The 20,184-nt window shown below is 41.4% G+C and overlaps 1 protein-coding gene across 1 annotated transcript in view; it reads right to left on the bottom strand.

Annotated features, from left to right (window-relative positions):
* RHEB (Ras homolog, mTORC1 binding) overlaps positions 1 to 18,722 on the bottom strand; it is a 42,091-nt gene extending 23,369 nt beyond the window's left edge. The window contains exon 1 of the mRNA XM_081344877.1: positions 18,501 to 18,722. Within this exon, the coding sequence (XP_081201003.1) occupies positions 18,501 to 18,552 (52 nt within the window). The 5' untranslated portion in view covers positions 18,553 to 18,722. The remainder of the gene's footprint in view (positions 1 to 18,500) is intronic.
* Positions 18,723 to 20,184: the final 1,462 nt, after the last annotated feature.

Here is a 20,184-nt window from a genome sequence, read left to right as displayed (position 1 = left end):
CTCTATCCTCAGACCGCAGATGTTCAAGCAGCCAAATGAAACACTAAACGTTTTGCTACTTAAAGGCAGCTGGAAGAAAATCAAGTCAGCCATCTATCATGAACGGTAACATGAAAGTACTTCCACAGCAAGAACAGGCCAAAGTCATTACACAGACATAAACAAGTATATATTTTTACCCACGCCATGGTGGACACTATGATAGTAAAAAGTAGAACAGTGGTGTAAATATCCAGAAATATATGAAACGATAAGTAATTATGGTATAATAGAAATGAGAACCCTCCCACCCCCACCAGAAAGTATAGATTAATTTACTCATTCTCTTTAAGATATATAAATATTTCTCGTGTGTGCTTGGGCAAAGAGGATATTGCCCATAATCTTCACAAACTCTTCAACCACTCCCAAACAGGGAGAGCACTCTTCCTTAGTTTGTTTTTAATCTGGCACTTTAAACCTTGTTATCTTGTTAGCTGTCATCATCACCACCATCATCCCTTCTTTACAACAGCAAGAAACAAGCATAAGCCTGGGAACGTTCAAATTCCAGTTCTGGAGACTGCAAACTCTCTGAAATTTGCACGTGACATCTCTAGAAGATTGCAACTCACTGTTTGAAAAGCCTACTCTAGAATATATAGAATACCATTTCAGATGAATGTTCAATATATAATTTTCAGTACTAATACTGCTTGTTTAAAGAATTCACAAACACCAAAGAAGAGATTTCACTTTTTTTAAAAAAAAAAACTGACTAATTTCTTTCTTACCTTGCACAGGGTTGTTTTGTTAGTAAAGGAACTTCCTGTTTTATCTGAAAGAATGGAAGGAGGAAAAGGGGAGACTGAACAGAAGTAGGCACTACCTATCAGTTTCATTAAAACATGCATAAAGACACAAAATATATTGTACCTTCATTCAAAGAATAGTTTGGCATAAATTTATGTCTAGTTTAATGTTTTGTTTAGAACAGTGTTATTCAAACTTGGCAATGTTAAAATGTATAGACCTCAACTCCCAGAATTTCCCAGACAGCATGCCAAGTCCACAAATCTTAATATTGCTATGTTTGAAAAACACCAGTTTACACCAATGTTTATGTTGATGAAATATAAAACTTTTTTCAAGTGCTATTTCTGTCTCCTTCACATGATCATTGATCACACTGATCAATTTTTTTCTTCACTCAAGTTCTTGTTAGCATTAGGACTTACATTCAAGCAATATATATATATATATATATATATATATATATATATATATATATACACACACACACACATACATATATATATACACATACATATATATATACACATACATACATATACATATACATATACATATACATATACATATACATATACATATACATATACATATACATATATATATATATATATATATATATATATATATATATATATATATATATATATATATATATGGGACGCAGTGGCTCAGTGGGTTAGGACGCTGAGCTTGTCGATCAGAAGGTCGGCAGTTTGGCAGGTCGAATCCCGAGTGCCGCGTAACAGAGTGAGCGCCTGTTACTTGTCCCAGCTTCTGCCAACCTAGCAGTTCGAAAGCACGTAAAAATGCAAGTAGAAGAATAGGGACCACTACGGTGGGAAGGCAACAGCGTTCCGTGTGCCTTTGGTGTCTAGTCATGCCGGCCACATGACCACGGAGACGTCCTCGGACAAGTGCTGGCTCTTCGGCTTTGAAATGGAGATGAGCACCGGCCCCTAGAGTCGGAAACGACAAGCATGCAAGTGCGGGGGAACCTTTACCTTTAACATACAGACTCCAAACAGTGCATATGTTAACGTTAGGATCAGCATTTTATGCATAAAATTCTACTGAGTGTAGGGCCTGAAATATGTTGCAATCACAGTTGTAGAAGAATGCAGCTGTTAGAAAAAACTGGATGAGAAAAAGCAATAATTTGGACTCTCTGACATTACTTAAATTGTATTACTCAAAACCAAACAAATTAAATTATAGTAATGTAAAAAGAATACCATTCCAGATGTCAGTTATGTGACATTCATGCTTTTAGCTCCTTGCCAACAAAACGTAGGCATGCAAGTTGCACCCTCAGCTACAATTCAGAGCTGACTAAAAGACACTAGAATAGATTATAATTTTATAAAGTTATAATCGAGTAAGATTGGCACTATTTTGCCCTCCTACTTTCTATTTTGAGTGGGAAGAAGAGAACACTGGATCTTTACTTGGACATGTTCACCTGCACCATACCATTAGCATAATTTGTTTTCATATCAGGCTGCCATCTGTGAGTGAAAATTGGAATAGTCTCAGAAATTACTTTAATTCAATGTTTTGTAAATAATTTGCCCTCTAGACTCCTCCTACCTACCTTCAAGACATACTGGACTTTGGCCCAAATCCAAGGCTTGCAAAGCTGCTGGGAATCCTTTCATAAGGCAAACCCACTCAGATCATAGCAGGTGGAGAGAAGGATATTATATGTTCATTTAGCGATATCTGGGATGATTCATTTATATATTATTTTGAAAACAATGGTGGGAAAGGGGAAGGCTAATGAAGCCATAGTTTAACTCTTAGTTTTTGCAGCTTAAATAGTTATGCCCTTTCCTATTAAATCAGAAGTGATTCTCAACATTTCATCAACCTCATTAATTATTCATTTCACCCAAGAATGAAACTTTAGACACTTTTACTGTAATTATTATTTATAGTACACATATAACTGTGTACTATACAACCCAAACTGCATCCAGTTTTGGACGCCATGATGAAAATACAATGTTGAGAGATTAGAAAGAGTGCAGAGAAGAGCAACAAAGATGATTAGGGGACTGGAGGCTAAAACATATGAAGAATGGTTGCAGGAATTGGGTGTCTACTTTAATGAAAAGGACGAGGGGTGACGTGATAGCAGCCTTCCAATATTTATTTATTTTATTATTTATTAATTTTATTTATATACCGCCCTTCTCCCGAAGGACTCAGGGCGGTGAACAGGGCAAGAATAAAAAATACAAAGTAACAAAAGTTAAAAAAGAATTAAATATATGCCCACTAAAAACAGTAAATACAAATATTAAAATAACAATAAAAAACCCCACCAATCCCCCATCAGGCCAGGCCGGCTTGTTCAAATAAGAATGTCTTTAGATCGCGACGGAAGGAGCGAAGATCGGGCGCCATCCGGAGCTCAACTGGTAACTGATTCCATAGCTCCGGGGTGCCCACAGAGAAGGATCTCCCCCTGGGGGCCACCAATTGACATTCTCTGATCGGTGGCACCCTGAGGAGGCCCTCTCTGTGGGAACGTACAGGGCGAAGGGAAGTTGATGCCGACAGCAGGTGTTCCCTAAGGTACTCCGGACCCCTGCCATGTAGGGCTTTAAACACCATTACTAGCACCTTGAATCTCAACCGGAAGACAACTGGCAACCAATGCAGCTCACGGAGCAGAGGTGTGACATGGGAGTATCGGGAGACTCCCAACACAACTCTCGCGGCTGCATTCTGTACCAGTTGGAGCCTCCGGGTGGTCCTCAAGGGCAGCCCCATGTAGAGAGCGTTGCAGTAGTCTAGACGAGAGGTCACGAGTGCGTGAGTGACCGTGCATAAGTCATCCCGGCTTAGATAGGGCCGCAACTGGCGCACCAGGCGAACCTGGGCGAAAGCCCCCCTAGTCACAGCCACTATGTGATCTTCCAAAGTGAGCCGTGAATCTAGGAGGACTCCCAAGTTGCGAGCCCTATCTACGGGGGGTAATAGTTCACCCCCCATAGAGAGAGATGGAATATCCGAAATAACCCGGGATGCAGGTATGCAAAGCCACTCAGTCTTGTCGGGGTTGAGTTGAAGTCTGTTCCTCCCCATCCAGACCCGAACCGCCTCCAGGCAACGGGACATCACGTTGAGGGCATCACTGGGGTGGTTTGGGGTCGAAATGAAAAGCTGGGTATCATCAGCGTACTGATGATACCCAACTCCAAAACCACGAATGATCTCACCCAGCGGTTTCATATAGATGTTGAACAGGAGAGGCGAGAGGACCGACCCCTGAGGAACTCCACAAACGAGAGACCTCGAGGTCGACCTCTGCCCCCCAGTCAACACCGACTGCGAACGTCCCAGGAGATAGGAGAACCACCGGAAAACCCTGCCTCCCACTCCCAATCCCCTGAGACGCCGCAGCAAGATACCATGGTCGATGGTATCGAAAGCCGCTGAGAGGTCTAATAGGACTAGGACAGAGGAATATCCCGTCCCGAGCCCTCCAGAGATCATTCACCAGCGCGACCAATGCCGTCTACGTGCTGTACCCAGGCCTGAAACCCGATTGGTACGGGTCTAGATAATCCGCTTCATCCAGGACCAGAGGGAGCTGATGCGCCACCACACTCTCAACAACCTTCGCAAGAAAGCGAAGGTTGGAGACTGGACGAAAGTTGTTCAACACAGCTGGGTCCAAGGGAGGCTTCTTGAGGAGAGGCCTCACCACCGCCTCTTTCAAGATGGCGGGGAAACTACCCTCAATCAAAGAAGCCGATATAACTGCCTGGAACCAGCTTCGTGTCCTCTCCCGGGCTGCATAAACCAGCCAGGAAGGGCACGGGTCCAATAAACATGTGGTGGAGCTCAGCCTCCCCATAATCCTGCCTACTTCCTCCAGAGTCACAGAATCAAACTCCTCCCAGGTAATATCGACAAGACCGCCCATGTCCTGATCGTCAGACTCTGCCCAGTCAGAGTCCAGACCGGTCCGAATCCAAGCAATTTTGTCCGACAGATGTTGGTTAAAGTCCTCGGCACGACCCTGCATGGGTTCCTCCCTCACCTCTTGATATCTCAGGGGCTGCCACAGAGAAGAGGGAGTCAAGCTATTCTCCAAAGCGCCCGAAGGCAGGACAAGAAGCAACGGATGGAAACTAGTCAAGGAGAGAAGCAACCTAGAACTAAGGAGAAACTTCCTGACAGTTAGAACAATTAACCAGTGGAACAACCTGCCTCCAGAGGTGGTGAATGCTCCAACACTGGAAGTTTTTAAGAGCCATTTGTCTGAAATGGTATAGGGTTTCCTGCCTGAGCAGGGGGTTGGACTAGAAGACCTCCAAGATCCCTCCCAACTCTGTTATTTCATGTTGAATAACTAGTGACTATTCTCAGTTACAATGGTGCTGAACAAGGGGGGACCTATGATAGATATATGTAGTTGTGGCCATTGCAAATCTCCACAGTCACAGGACCACCATCTGACACTTGGTAAATTGCTCGCAATTACAATGATCGCAACATCCCAGTCATGTGATCACGTTTTTACTTATTAACCTCCAGAGGCATTAGAGAGATGTGGGCAGTGTATAATTTTGATCAATCAATCAATAACCATTTCTTGCCTAATAACTGTAACTGGGATTGCCACAACTGCCATCATAAATTGGCATGGTCATGTAATGTCGTGCTTTATAACTATGTCACTTAGGAACTGAGTTGCCACTCCTAATTATCATAGTTAAACCATAGTTAAACCAGGATTACTTACAGACATACAACTTACTCAAGAGACTATATGATATAATGCTTAACTCTGAATGGGAGACAGTAATACCTTAAGGGCAGGCAGAAGAGAGGATCAGGAGAAAAATGTATAAAGTTGTATGTGGACGTGGTGACTGAAGTTATTGGTGATATCAATGCCAATGATGGTGATTATTTTAGTCTGTCAATTTAGCTGTGGATGGATGTAAGAGATTTTAAATAAATAAATCTAGAACAGTCTGCACAGTATTCAATAAAATTAAATCTTATGCTAATCAGGGCATTAAAATAATCCAGAATGGTGCAATTCTTGCATATTTTAGCAAGTTGCTGCATTTTTTTCTGCTTGAGCTATTAATAGAGGGCTGATTTTTTCTCTCTCTTATTACTCAAACAATTTTTTCTATATTACACAAAAGAAGAGAATAGAGAAGACAAAAAATTTTGGTACTAGTATCATGTTGCTCACTTTCCACACTGACAAAAATTTCATATGGGAAATTTCTAAAGTTGAAAGGTTGTTTTGTTTCAAAATAATCATATATATAACAGTATATATCAGCATTCCCCAACTGGAAGCTTCCAGAATTTTCAACCACAATGTCAAATGTTACAGTCCCAACAAAGGCTGAAAGTACCAAGTTGGAAAAAGCTGTAAATTTATTTACTTTATAGGCCTGAATTATACACTAAATTATCCAAATTGTTTTACATAATCTCTCAGCCTATAATTCTTGAAAATTCATAACCTAATAATAGCTGTTTAAAATCTGCAAAGAATCTCAGGTCACTTTTGACACACATTGTTAGTTGAGAATTCTTTGAGCTGAAGACCATATCCAGATGGCACCAGAGTCAAAACAGTCACATTCCTTAACCTCTCATTATTTTTTAGGTAAGTTTTTTAATAGCCAGAGCCAATAACATCCTCTTCCATCCACTATTTTCTATTTTTAAAGGGATTAGGATAGGCAAGTAAAAAAGCAAATAGCAACAATGAAAGAAGCGAGATAAGCACAAAATATACTTTTACCATAGTGTTATATTCATATAATTTATATAAAAGGTAAAGGTAACGTTTTCCCCGCACGTGCGTGCTAGTCGTTTCCGTCTCTAGGGGCCGGTGCTCATCTCCGTTTCAAAGCCGAAGAGCCAGCGCTTGTCTGAGGACGTCTCCGTGGTCATGTGGCCGGCATGACTAGACGCCAAAGGCGCATGGAACGCTGTTACCTTCCCACTGCAGTGGTCCCTATTTTTCTACTTGCATTTTGACATGCTTTCGAACTGCTAGGTTGGCAGAAGCTGGGACGAGTAACAGGCGCTCACTCTGCTACGCAGCACTCGGGATTCGACCCGCCAAACTGCCGACCTTCTGATCGACAAGCTCAGCGTCCTAACCCACTGAGCCACCGCATCTATAATTTATATATACCACTTCAATTCCTACATAACATTTAAAAAATGAATATAGGTAGTCCTCAATCTAGGTCACAATTGAGTCCAATAATTCTCTAGTTAAGTGAGACAGTTGCTAAATGAAAATTTTTCCCATTTTATGACCTTTCCTGTCACAGTTGTTAAGTGAATCACTGCAGCTGTTAAATTAGTAACACAGTTGCTAAATAAATCTGGCTTCCCCATTGATTTTGTACGTGAGAGGGTTGGAAAAAGGGATCATGTGATCATGGGACTCTGCAAACATCATAAATATGAGTCAGTTGCCAAGTGTCTGAATTTCTGTCATGTGCCCATGGGGATTCTGCAAAGGCCATAACTGAAAATGGTCGTAAGTCACTTTTTCCTGTGCTGCTGTAACTTTGAATGGTCATTAAATGAACTGTTGTAAGTTGAGGACAATCTGTATTTACAACTTTGTTCTAATTTTGTCACCACTAATACCATATTTTAATCTTATTGAAAACTCACTACTTACCCAAATTTATCACCAAATACATGATTTTTGCCCCAATGTACCAACACCAAATTTCTGTCACTCTTTTTTGGAAGGCTTTCTGCATGATTCTTACAACTCCAAAATGTAGACAAAAGGTTTTTTGGAAGAAAATCCAGAAGCTAAAAATGTTCCGGTTTTATAATTTAAAAAACATTCTCAAAATTATTAATAAGTTATTTATTGGAAAAGTAAATCTGTAAAATGTCTTTTGTATTTTATACCAAAAGGTGCTTCAAGGTAAGGAATGTGTGGGAGATGAATTCAGCACACATTTGCAACTTCATAATGGTCCTCCTCTGAGAAAGCATTTCTAAATTCTTTGAAAAATTATGCACAGGTCTATTATTTATTAGAACTGCTCTTGGAAAATGTTTCTTTGCCTTGATGACTTTATTGGCTTTCCCAAATCTCATCAATGATGTCAGTGAGACTTAAGCGTGACTAACTTATTCTGTATTTAACCCTTTATCTGCAAATACTACAGACTGTGCCCTGAAAGTCCTGCCAAAATTTTTAGAATTTATCAGTTTTGCAGAATCAAAATCTGGAAAGTTTTGTATCCCGGATTTTAACTGAAAACAAAATCCAGAGGGAACTTAAGAGATATTTAATGCACTCTTGCTCTATCTTCCTCTACAACAGGGGTGTCAAACTGCCAGCCCACGGGCTGGATGCATCATGCGGAGGCTGCACCCACCCATTGCCGGCAATGGCAAAACTGTCCCGGTACGTTGTGCAACGTCACGTGATGTCGCAAGTTTGACATGTCTGCTCTACAAGGACTATCCACCCTGATTCTCCCAGTGCCCTTCCTGCTCTCTCCCCAACTACTGCCGAAGTCTGCACAACTCTCCATCCTTAGCTTTTTTCTGCTTTTATGCCCTCAAGTACAATAATTGTGTTTTGCTTTTCATCGAGAACCAAATAGCCCTGTATATCATTCCATATATGGAACAAAACTTTGAAAACCCCAATTTCTGGTTTCTATACACACCATCCAAAATTAGCTATTCTGTAGCTAGTTCATATACAGAATGTTTGTTATATGTAGTCCTCAACTTATGGTCAACTTCAGAAAGAGTGCATTTTGGCCCATAAAGCACTTCCGGCCATCATAAGAGATTACCCTCCCTCCACTGCAGTCACATGATTGTGATTTGAGTGCTTGGCTACCTGTTCGCACTTAATGCCAAGCACCCCACAGTCATGCAACTGCCATTTGCAATCTTCTCTGCGGGTTTCCTCAGAAAATTAATATAAAAGCAAGCAGGGAAAGTTGTAAGCTGCTGCTGCCTGCCAAGAGGACTGCCTCTCGTCTTGAGGGGCTGGTTGAAAGAAATGGTTGTTGAGGGGGGTTGAATTCCTTTGGTGGCATAGGGGAATGAAGTTCAGATCCCAAAGATCCGAACTCTGTTTCCATATCCCGCGGGAACTGAACTCAGCAGGCAGCTCTTTGGCTTTGTCTGCCTAATGACTCAATTGCTTAACGACTGCAAATGGGAGTGTTAGAATTGCAGTCACTGAGCAAAGCAGTCACATGGGCAGCTTGCTTAAAGACTGCTTCACTTAGCAACCAGGATTCCATTCCCAATTGTGGTTGTAAGTTGAAGACTACCTGTAACACCTATAAGAGTGCTTTAAACCTAAAAGTTGATGGAAGCAAGGAATGAGGATTGGTAGAGTAGGTAAAAGTCCTGGCTTAGAAACAAGAGATGCCATGAATTCTCATCCTCTTTTAGGCATGAAAGCTGGCTGAGTGACTTTGGGACACTTAATTTAATTTAATTTAATTTATTAATATTTCTATACCGCCCTTCTCCCGAAGGACTCAGGGCGGTGTACAGGGCAAGAATAAAACACAAAGCTACAAAAATTAAAAAGTAATTAAATACATGCCCATAAAAAACAATAAATACATAATAAAACCCCAATAAAATGATAGTAAAAACCCCACCCCACTTGCCCTCTCTCAGCCTCACAGCGTTACTGTGGCAGGCGAAATAAAAGGATGGAGTATTAGACATGTATGCTGCTTTGAGCTAACAAAAATGAAAGCAGGATAAAATCTGATTAACAAATAATAATACCAGTATCAGTTGTCAATAGAATTATGGGCAGCTGGTGGACCAAATTGCAGATAACACTGAGTCAAAGATGAACACCTGAAAGGCCATCTTAAACTTTTGAATTTTATTTTTATTGAAAGCTCTCTCTCAATGTACCAAGGCCAGAATAAAGAGCATTGTATCTAGGCATTTTTAGAGTGATTTTAACATAAACAAATTAGCATTGCATATTGCAAATTGCTTTTTTGGGGGGAAAAATCCTTGCATTTCTGAAAGTATTTTGCCATGTCCTATCAGGACTGTGAGAAATGCAAATTCAACATTCAAATAAATAAAAGATGCCCCTTTTCTTTATAGAAAAATGCTCTCTCTATAAATCTAGCTTTTTGCAAGCAAATAATGATAACTTTATTGTCACTTTGAATGTACACCAATCGGCATACATCAAAATGAAATTTCATTGCATACAGCTCTCAAAGGGTCACCACCTCCAATATATACTCCTTGTTCGTGGCCCACTCAAATTTCACATTGTTCATTTTAGTCTCTAGGGAGTGAACGATGGCAATCAGGACAGATGTAAATGGGCCTCCATGTGGATTAGCCCTCAAATTCGCTTGTATTCTGACAACCTCGCCTTCTTTCCTTTTTCTGATCCTGACTCTTCTTTTCCTTAAAGAGGCCTTGCTTCTTTTCGCCCCTGGAGCACGCTGCTGCTGCCGCCACCAACTCCTCCAAAAGCCTCTCTCTCTTCCTCTGGGCCTGCCGGCAGCCTCATCCAGTTCCTTCACTCCATAAGCTCCAGGTCCTCTCCTCCTCTGTCTCCTCTGGAAACAGCCCTGATTTGCAGTAGAATCCATCACTGGGCCAGCAGTCAGATCTTGCTGCTGGCAGAACAAATTCAAACAGCGCCAACGACTTTTAACGGTCTCACCAACAGTTCCAAAACAACTAGAAACTCACCAGGCCAGCAAAGATTGTCAGTCATATGTCGTACTGTATGTTACCTTAGTTCCACCATGTTGCTCAAACACATGAAAATCTTCCTGATCATGTGGCCTATAGTCCTTACTATTCTTCCCAAAACTATTCGCCTTCAAGAGCCAATGCAGCCGCAGCCATTCCAGGCTCCGCCATCTGAGCAAAATAGATACATTGAGGAGCCCAATTTATTTTCTTCGGATATTGTTGTTTTCTACACAATGTTAAACTGCTGAACCAAAACTTAGTATTTTAATAATCCATTTAATGCGCTTGCCAGCCCAAAATCAAACTAAGATCAAACTTCTTCACATTCTGCTGTACACTCTGATTATAATCTGAGGGTTGTCTAACTTGATTTTCACAAAAATATGACCTGTTTCACACAGAATATAGGAGGAATTTCAAACAAAGTGCAATATATTCAACATTACTCATGCAGAACAGACTTCCAAATTTGTATTATGGAAAATATAAATTAAAATAGGCAAGGAAGCTAAAGACTTTTGGCTTGAGGTATTACATGCAGCCCTGAGAATTCAATTCAGTTTTCTTGTTTTTTCCCTACAAAAATATTTGAAATAAGTGAGTGCAATTCATCTTCAAAGAAAGCACTCATATACATTTTTCAAATATAACAAACTGGAATATTAGAATTGTGCTGATTTGACTGTATCAAATAACCTCCTTTTGGAGCTACTTATATTGTTTATGAAAAGGACAAGGGGGGACATGATAGCAATGTTCCAATATCTAAGGGTCTGCACCAAGAAGAGGAAATCAAACTATTCTCCAAAGCACCTGAAGGCAGGACAAGAAGCAATGGATTGAAACTAATCAAGGAGAGAAGCAACCTAGAACTAAGGAGAAACTTCCTGACTGTGAGAACAATAAACCAGTGGAGTTGCCTTCAGAAGTTGTGGGTGCGCCCTCACTGGAGGTTTTTAAGAAGAGATTGGACAACCATTTGTCTGAAATGGTATAGGGTCTCCTGCCTGAACAGGTGGTTGGACTAGAAGACCTCCAAGGTCCCTTGCAACTCTATTATTTTGTTATATCAGAAATGTCCATAACACAGTGATAAAATACAAGGCTCAATTACAATGGGGCATATAAGTTATGCAGCCCACTTAAAGAAGCCAACCTGTAAATATATACACTTAGAAAGTGGAGTAGAAACATTTAAATGTTGGGACATAGTGTATTAAAGGTGCTGTTTTAAGTTATCAAACTCTTCTGAAAGCCAGATCAAAGCTAAGCAAATGCATACAGGTAACTCAAGAGTTAATTCTAGCACAGTGTCCTTAGACAACCCTTTCACTGGCTCAATATTACAGTTAAGAATACTGCCTCTAGTGCTTACTGCTCTCACTTACAAGTTCACTGCAGTAAGATTTGCCACTAGGCAGGCAGGCATAAAATGAAGCTTTTAATTAAAGTTGGCATTTTAGGCTATTATTGAGGAACAGCCAACATGCTTTATAGCAAGACATGGGCTCTAGCACTATGGGAATCGAGTGCAAACTCCTTACAAACACCCAACATAATGTTTTAAGTTATGCTGAGCTACTATTTCAGTTTTATTATTAAAGATTTGGCAACTCCGCGAAGTATAGCTATGTAACATAATTTCCCCCCCTATAAATGCATCTAATGCTTAATGAATTGTCCACAGCACTAGAATAATTAAAACACAGTAAGCAGCAAAATGAAAAACATTAAGGTCAGAACTGGCACACAGTACTCCAAGATGATTTGATATGAATTCTTCCTTTATGGAACCAATCTGTTTCCACCCAACTCCCCTGTATAAATCAAATTTATAGCCAGTTCATCTATCCAGATCCTTAACTGCATGTGTCTACATTTTTTAACATTTTTTAAACATTTTTTAACATTAACATTTTTTAATAGCATTCCGTGCGCATTTGGCGTCTAGTCATGCCGGCCACATGACCACGGAGACGTCCTCGGACAAGCGCTGGCTCTTCGGCTTTGAAACGGAGATGAGCACCGGCCCCTAGAGTCGGAAACGACTAGAACACATGTGCGGGGGAACCTTTACCTTTTACATTTTTTAATCATTAAGGGTAAGTTTTATTCAGAGTGTTCTGTGGATCATTTTCTGATTACACACCAATGTAAGATTGGTAGTTTGCGGATCACCAACATTTCAATGAATAAAAAATCAAAATTCTTCCAAATTTAGATCTATTCAGTGCTCATTAGATATTTTATTTTCTCACTACACTATTAGAACTTTTTCACTTTGCAATCTCCAGTTGATTTCCCACATATTTTACATCTCCAGATTAATTTCTCTCTATAATGCCTGAATACAGATAGTCCTCAACTTAACAACCATTTGTTTAGTGATCATTCAGTTACAATGGCACTGAAAAAAGTGACTTATGATCGATTTTCACATTTATGACCATTGCAGAATCCCCATCATGTGATCAAATTTGGACGCTTGGCAACTGACTCATTTTTATAATAGTTACAATGTCCCAGGGTCAAGTGGTCAATTTTTGAGACCTTCTGGCAAGCAGTTAGTGGGAAGTCAGATTCATGTTACTAACTTAACTGCTGTGATTCAGGTAACAACTGTGGCAAGGAAGGTTGTAAAATGGGGCAAAACTCACTTAACAATTGTCTTGCTTAACAACAGAAATGTTGGACTGAGTTGTGGTCATAAGTCGAGGACTATCTGTATAGATAGCACAAATTCTGGTGTTTATTTAAAGCCAGTTGATAAATGTTTTTTTTCCTCCAATTTCCACAGGTAGCTTTATTTTCTTTTTTTTTCCATTTCAGGTTACATCTTGTGGTGTCCTTGGAGAACAAAAATGGGGAGAGAGAAAAGGAGGAGAAAGAACTGGAAAACAAGCACAGAGAAGGTCTTGATATATCTTTATTATGTATAATTTTCAACTGAAAGTTTGACCCTCCTCCCCATGATAGTTATTGTCACAGTATAGCAGGATTTGCCAATTGTTTCACTAAGACTGAATCCTTTTGATTTTTATTACTGTACTGTATTACACTTTTATCGACCTTTCCTGTAGAATTGAAAGAGAACACAAAGAGATCTTCCCCTCACTTTATCCCCATGAGAAACTTTTGAGGTAGAGTGAGCTGGAAAATGCTGATTGGTCATTCAAAAAGCACTTAACAGAGTCTCAAACTACTTAACCACTGGTTCCCCACACTCCCATCAGAATTTGCTAAGAAAAGGAACACTAGAATAATGACTCTTTTATAATAACTCAAGTGCCTTGTTTCTAACAACATATATACTGTTTCAGAACTATCTACAGTAGGGCTTAGTAATTATTTTGCAGATATTAATAAAACAACTGAATCTACCTCAAAGAGGAAATCTGTACTTTTTGGCAGGGTATTGAATGTGTTGAAGTTACTTATCTGCTTTTAACAAATAAAAAAATACAGCTTGACTCTACAGGTAATTCTTGCATAATTTCCCTTCAGTTTTTTGGGAATTCAACCTCCTGTTCAAAAATATACATGCTACAAGACAAAATTTATACAAATGGAAGAGAAATGCCAAAAAAGATGCCTTTGAAAATGTTTAGGCCACTAAATCCAATATTCAACTCACTATCGGAATACAAGGCAAATTATTCTGACTGAATTACCTGTTATATTTATTTTCACATTATATAGTAGACACACACAAGGCATCTACAAAGCTCACTGTGATATTGCTAATCACTTTTATCTTTGATATTTTCCCTTTAGTTTGCATGGAAATTGCTTGATTTCAGACATTAGTATACAACCCTCCCATCGTACATATTGCAGATGTTGCTCTCCAAGCCTATGTACCTGGCTGGACTTTGAATCTATTCTCTGATTCACCTTGTTCCTTAACATCACTCTGTTTACAATCGAACAAATATGTAAAGAATGTCAATGGCTCCATGTTTAAAGTTCTTTAAAGCCATTAAAGGCAAGGGGCAAAAAAGCAGACAATACATCTTTAAAGTAGATTCAGTTTAGCTTGTAATCATCTGAGACAAAACACAGTGATTGTTTCTCAGGAATATGCAGGTAGGTTGCACAAGGAGGCATTTTATAGTGTTTATAGTGTTTAGTAAAACTGGAAAACTATATGATTTACGTTATTAAGAACTTCAATAAGTATCCAGTTATTTCACTTGTAGGCAAACCAAACATTGAACTAGGCATAAGCATCAAAAGAGATTACAGCCAAATGTAACTCCCTAACAACATGCTGTACAATACATGGAAAAATGGCAACTACTTGTCACTCACACTTTGTTTTGTAAGTCTACGTCTGCAACAAATCTCTAATAGTAAGTCTTTAATTATGCAGTGTTTTCCAGTCCTAAAATAAGTGTCCTTTATATTCTGTAATATTTTTAAAATTCACACATTTATCTGAATAAGACTGAACATCCACTCTAGCTGATCATTAGTTTGTTCCTGAATTATCAACACACTCACCGGATTCGAAGAAGGAGCTCTTCCTTCAAAATCATTCACAAATGCAATGACCAGGAAAAGCTTTGTGGTCACCAATAGCAACTAGGTGATCACATTTCTTCAGTGCAAGAAAATCTACATTAATAATACTCAGTATGTTCTGTCAACTGTATGTTTAAATGCAACAGCCAGTGAAGAAACTATGCATGCATAGAACACATTTTAATCTATATTTACTTCTTATGCCAATTAGTGGAAATAATGAGAAACAATACAAACTGCAAATTCTTTCTAATTCCTAAGAAAGCTTCAGCCTGCTTTCAGCTGTTAGAAAAAGGGAATTTTCCTCAGGAATAACTTCACATTCCATGTTCAGCAAATCTCACTTTATTGTCAAATAATCTGAGAGGGCTTTGTTCTAGTTTACTCTTCTTAATTTTTCTTCTGATTCTGCACTTAGTTTATCAGTAGCAATTAGGGGATTGTATGGACTGCAGAATAAATGTAAATTTTTTATCTAGTTGAGCTTGCTTTCTGCTGACTTTCTAAAAATATCCAGATAGTTTTCTTCACCACACAAGGGAATTAACCTGCCTCTGTTTTATTACTCTTCCTGGTGGTTGCCCAAGCAAGTCTTCATCAAGTGGTGAAGAAAACTAACTAAAGATTAGTCCTGGTAGAAGATCAGAGGCCTGGGTCAAGTTCAAATTCCCATTCAGCCAGAAAGGAAATTCATTAGGTAATTTGTGCTAGTTACTCTCTTCCAGCCTAGCTACTGTTTGAGATTATTGCAGGAATAACATTTGAGGTTGGAGGTGAAGAACTAATTAGTGCAGGTTCGCATCCCACCAGGCTCAAGGTTGACTCAGCCTTCCATCCTTCCAAGGTAGGTAAAATGAGGACCCAGATTGTTGGGGGCAATAAGCTGACTTTGTAATAATGCTGCTGGGGGAGGGGTGTGAAAGCCCTAACAAGCAGGCATATACATAGAATGAAGGCTACTGCTAAGCTTGTAAGCCACCCTGAGTCTTCGGAGAAGGGCGGGATATAAATGGAATTAAAATTAAAAAATAATAATTATGTTGCCTTGAAGTTCCTGGAAAAAAGTCAAAACACAGACATCAAACCCTAACAGTCCTGCAGTTCAAAGACCTCTTGCATGTTATAGTTTATTATTTATTGATTAAAACTTGGTTTAGTTTTTGCAATCTGACTCTCAAGTATTTATAAAACATAATACCAAGATAACAGAAAGAACCCAAAACTGAAAATATAAAACACGTATGACCCATCCATTTGACATTTCTTTCCCTCACACACATACTCCCCCTCCCAACGTCCTCCAAAAGAGCTCAGTCTTCTTCTTTTTTTCAGAAGGGGGCCAGAATTAGGGGGAACCTAATTTTAAGCTGGAGGCCATTCCTGTCAGTTTTCAACTCTAGAGAAGTACAAAGACCACAAAAGATTGGGAATATAAAATGTGTCTCATTGCTTCTTGATGTGAAAATTAGCATTCTGAAAGCAAATATGGGAGTACCTAGGCTTCCTGAATTAGATCTCTTGATTTTTCCAGTTGTATACAACTGTGCAGCTTTACGCACAGCATTATTTATCTGTGTAATTCAAGTTACAATACAGCCTCTTCCAACTTCAGAACTCTGAGCAAGCAGGTGGCAATGGAAATGAAATTGGCGGGGGTGGGAGGGGGTGGGTGGAGAATCATAGAGCTGGAGGTCTTCTAGTCCTACCCCCTGCCCAAGGCAGGAGTCCTTATATCAGAATGGACAAATATACAAAATACCTTTAAAATATTTGCAACAGAATGGGAGAAAATGTAAGCCACAGAAATGGGGATAGAAAGAAAAGTAGGCAGAAGGTGGCCTGTGGCAAGAAGAAAAACATGGCTGTCTAGAATTGCACAATTCTGCCACTCACAGGAAGAGAGCTGTGGGAATGTCTGAGTAACATACAAGGAAGTTGAAGGTGGTGGGAATGGAGTACTTAAGAAGCATGTGTGGTGGAACGAGAGAGAAGGTCACAAATATACACAAAAACATAGGCAACCTGCACAGCAAAGAGTGGGTTCTACAACATGTGGCCATCCTCTCCATCTCGACTTTTCACTTTCTTGTCCCTTTGGAAAACATTCCAGATGGCTTGCAAAGATATAAAGCTGGAATAGGTACAGGAGAGAGAAAAAGAGAGAAGAGGGGAAGAGGGAAGAGAAAGAAAAGAAGGGAAGAGAGAGAGAGAAGAGGGGGAGAGAGAGAGAAGAAAGGGAGAGGGGGAGAGAAAGAAAAGAGGGAGAGCAAGAGAGAGAAAAAGAGGGGAAAAGTGGGGAGAAAGAGAAGTGGGGAAGAGAGAGAGCAAGTACTGTCCAAATTTAATCCAAGAAGCAGAATGCACAAGTGTATGTCTTCCTCGTGGGATTGCTGCTGGAAAAGTGGAAATAGCTTCCCTAAAGCATCACTTTCACTTTGGTGGCATGCCCAACCCTCTTAACACATCATGCATTTGTAATTAGCACCTGAAGGTTTTCGTGTGTGTGTGTGTGTGTGTGTGTGTGTGTGTGTGTAACTTTTACTCCAATCACACCTACAGAACTTAATTCTAACAAGACAGGTTGAATGAACATTACAACTTAAAAGTCATCTTTGGTTTACATTTATTTCTCTGTAAAACTCAAGGCAGCATCGTAATCCTCATCCAGCTCACAGCATCACCTTCATTTTTATTACCGAAAGCAAAAAGGGGACAAAAAGCCCAAACCACCTTGGCCCCAACACACACACACACACACACACCAAACAAAACAAAACAAAAAAGCCTGCGTGGTAATTTGAGGAAGCAAAACAAAAGGTTGCGTAACCCGCATTAACCTTTTCCCCGCCGTTGGTACAATCCCCGTGGAAAGAGCCGGTGACTCCCACCCAACTCAGCCGAAAGTTTTATGGCGGCCGTAAAAAAGCAGCTGGATCCTGTCAGTCGGAGAAAGTCGCGGAGAGCCGACCGGCCCTTCGCCACCTCCGCTGGGCGAGAAGAGGCGTCTCCGCCGACCTGACTCCCCGACAGCCCCGTCCCAACTCCGCTACTCAGAAAAGGCCATCTCGGGGCGCCGGAGAGCCCGGGCAGCGCTTTCCGGGGGGAGCCGAAGGAGCATCTCCGCTCGATCCAGGCTCGCCTCCCGCCCAGGAAGGCCCTTTGAAGAACTGGCTCTGCCCAGGCGGGAAATGCAAACCTCGCTCGGGCCCTGGCTTCCCGATCGGCCAGGGTGGATCCTCTCCGGCTCCTCCAGGACAGCCCTGTCATCCGCGCCGGCCGACGGCGAGGGAAAGGCCCGGCCGCTTCCTGGGCGCGCTGCTCGGCACCTGCCAGCGCCGGGCTCGAACGGGAAGGCCTCGCCCGTCCCCTGCCCCTCCGCCGCCGGGTGAAGCGAGGGCAGAGCCCGCCGAGCACCCCGGACACCGCAGGGCGGCACTCACCGACGCTCCGGTAGCCCAGGATGGCGATCTTACGGGACTTGGACGGTGGCATCTTTTTCCCGCCGATCCCCCAACTGCATCAAGGGCTGTGGTGGTGGCGGCGGCGCTGAGGCTCAGCTGACGGGCGGCGATGACGGGACTCCCGTGAGGGCTGTCTGAGGGACGCGACGGCGGCGGCGGCGGCTTTTTAGTTCATGTGACGACAACCGCCATCCTCCTCGGCCCCGCCCCCGCGCGCGCGCACTTGCGCTTCCACGCCCCGTTTGCCTGCCCGGGATCCAACCCCCCAGCGTGGGGACGCCCCCGGAAGGGGGCGGGCAGAAGAAGGCGACGGCTCCGCCTATTGGGCGAGCGGAGGCCCTGGAAATTTCGCGGCGTCATTGCTCTCGGAAGGTTGCTCCGCCCAACGGCTGGGATCCCCCGCCTCCTCTTCTTCTTCCTCCTCCTCCTCCTCGCGCTCGTGGGGTGCACGCTCCCCATCTTCTCGCTATTGATTTTCCCCTCGATGCTTCAGCTATTGGCTGCGGAGGTGCGAGAAGGGCGGGGACGCGAAGGATGCTGCCTTTTGATTGGTAGGCGGCGGCAGGGCGGGGTTGCGCGAGGACAGAAGGGCGTGTGTGCCGCTCGTGCACGCATCCGTGCAGGGCTCATTGTCAAAATGTTCACGATGCGAGCGGTGGGCGCGGCTGCTGGAATTCGCGGGGAAAAGAAAATGAGCCTGTTTCCTAAACAAGAGCGTGAATAGTGGTGGCTTTTGTTACGTCTTATTTTCAGTTTAAACTAGTATTTCTTAACCTTGACAACTTTTAAGAATGTATGAACTTCCAGCTTCCAGAGTTTCCCAGCTAAATGCTTACTGAAGCTTTTGGGGAGTTTGTGGAATCCTGGGAATTAAGGTCCACAAAATTTTAAAATGATCAAGATAACAGAGTTTTTACAGTACTTTGGAAAGGTTCGCATTTGAAAATATTCCTTTTTCAGTATGAAGGCTGTGCTGGAAAACCAAACTCTAGATGCTATGCTGCTCCAGAATAAAAAGGGAATTTTCTTTTTACGAAATTTTATTAGAATGAAGCCAATTACACATTAGTAAGAAACCTTCCTGTGCATTAAGCTTCTGTGATGTTAAGACTGACTAGTTGGTGTAACCATAGCATATTCTGCAATCTAGGGCTTTTAGTAGTTGTGTGCAGTTAAGGACTAGGTCATTGATTCTAAAAAAAGTCCTTGAGGGAAGAAGCAGAATAGCATTACTTTGTTTGCAGATTTGGATGAGAAAAAGGCAACAGAAACACAGGGAGCCCATTGCAGGTAAGGACTATTTACAACCACAATTGGGACCAGAATTTCTATTGCTTAGCAAGATGGTTGTAAAGTGAGTTGCACCATATTTAACAACTTCTTTAGCTACAGTTATTAAGTCATCAGAGTGGTATTCTATTCTATCCAGATATAGAATAGAATAGAGCTGTAAGGGACCTTGGAGGTCTTCTAGTCCAGCCCCCTGATCATGCAGGAGGACCTACACCATCTCAGACAAGTAACGGTCTATCTTCTTCTTAAAAATCTCCAGGGATGAAGCACCCACGATTTCTGGAGGCAAAATGAATCATTGTTGTCATGAACTGAATCATATGGTTTTTAAGGGAATCTGGTTTCCTCCCTTGACTTTGCTTGTCGGAAA

Source organism: Vipera berus (assembly GCF_964194415.1).
Source record: "Vipera berus genome assembly, chromosome: Z".
Classification (NCBI taxonomy): domain Eukaryota; kingdom Metazoa; phylum Chordata; class Lepidosauria; order Squamata; family Viperidae; genus Vipera; species Vipera berus.
The sequence above is the reverse complement of the archived record's forward strand: the minus strand, read 5'-3'. Positions and strand labels throughout refer to the sequence as shown.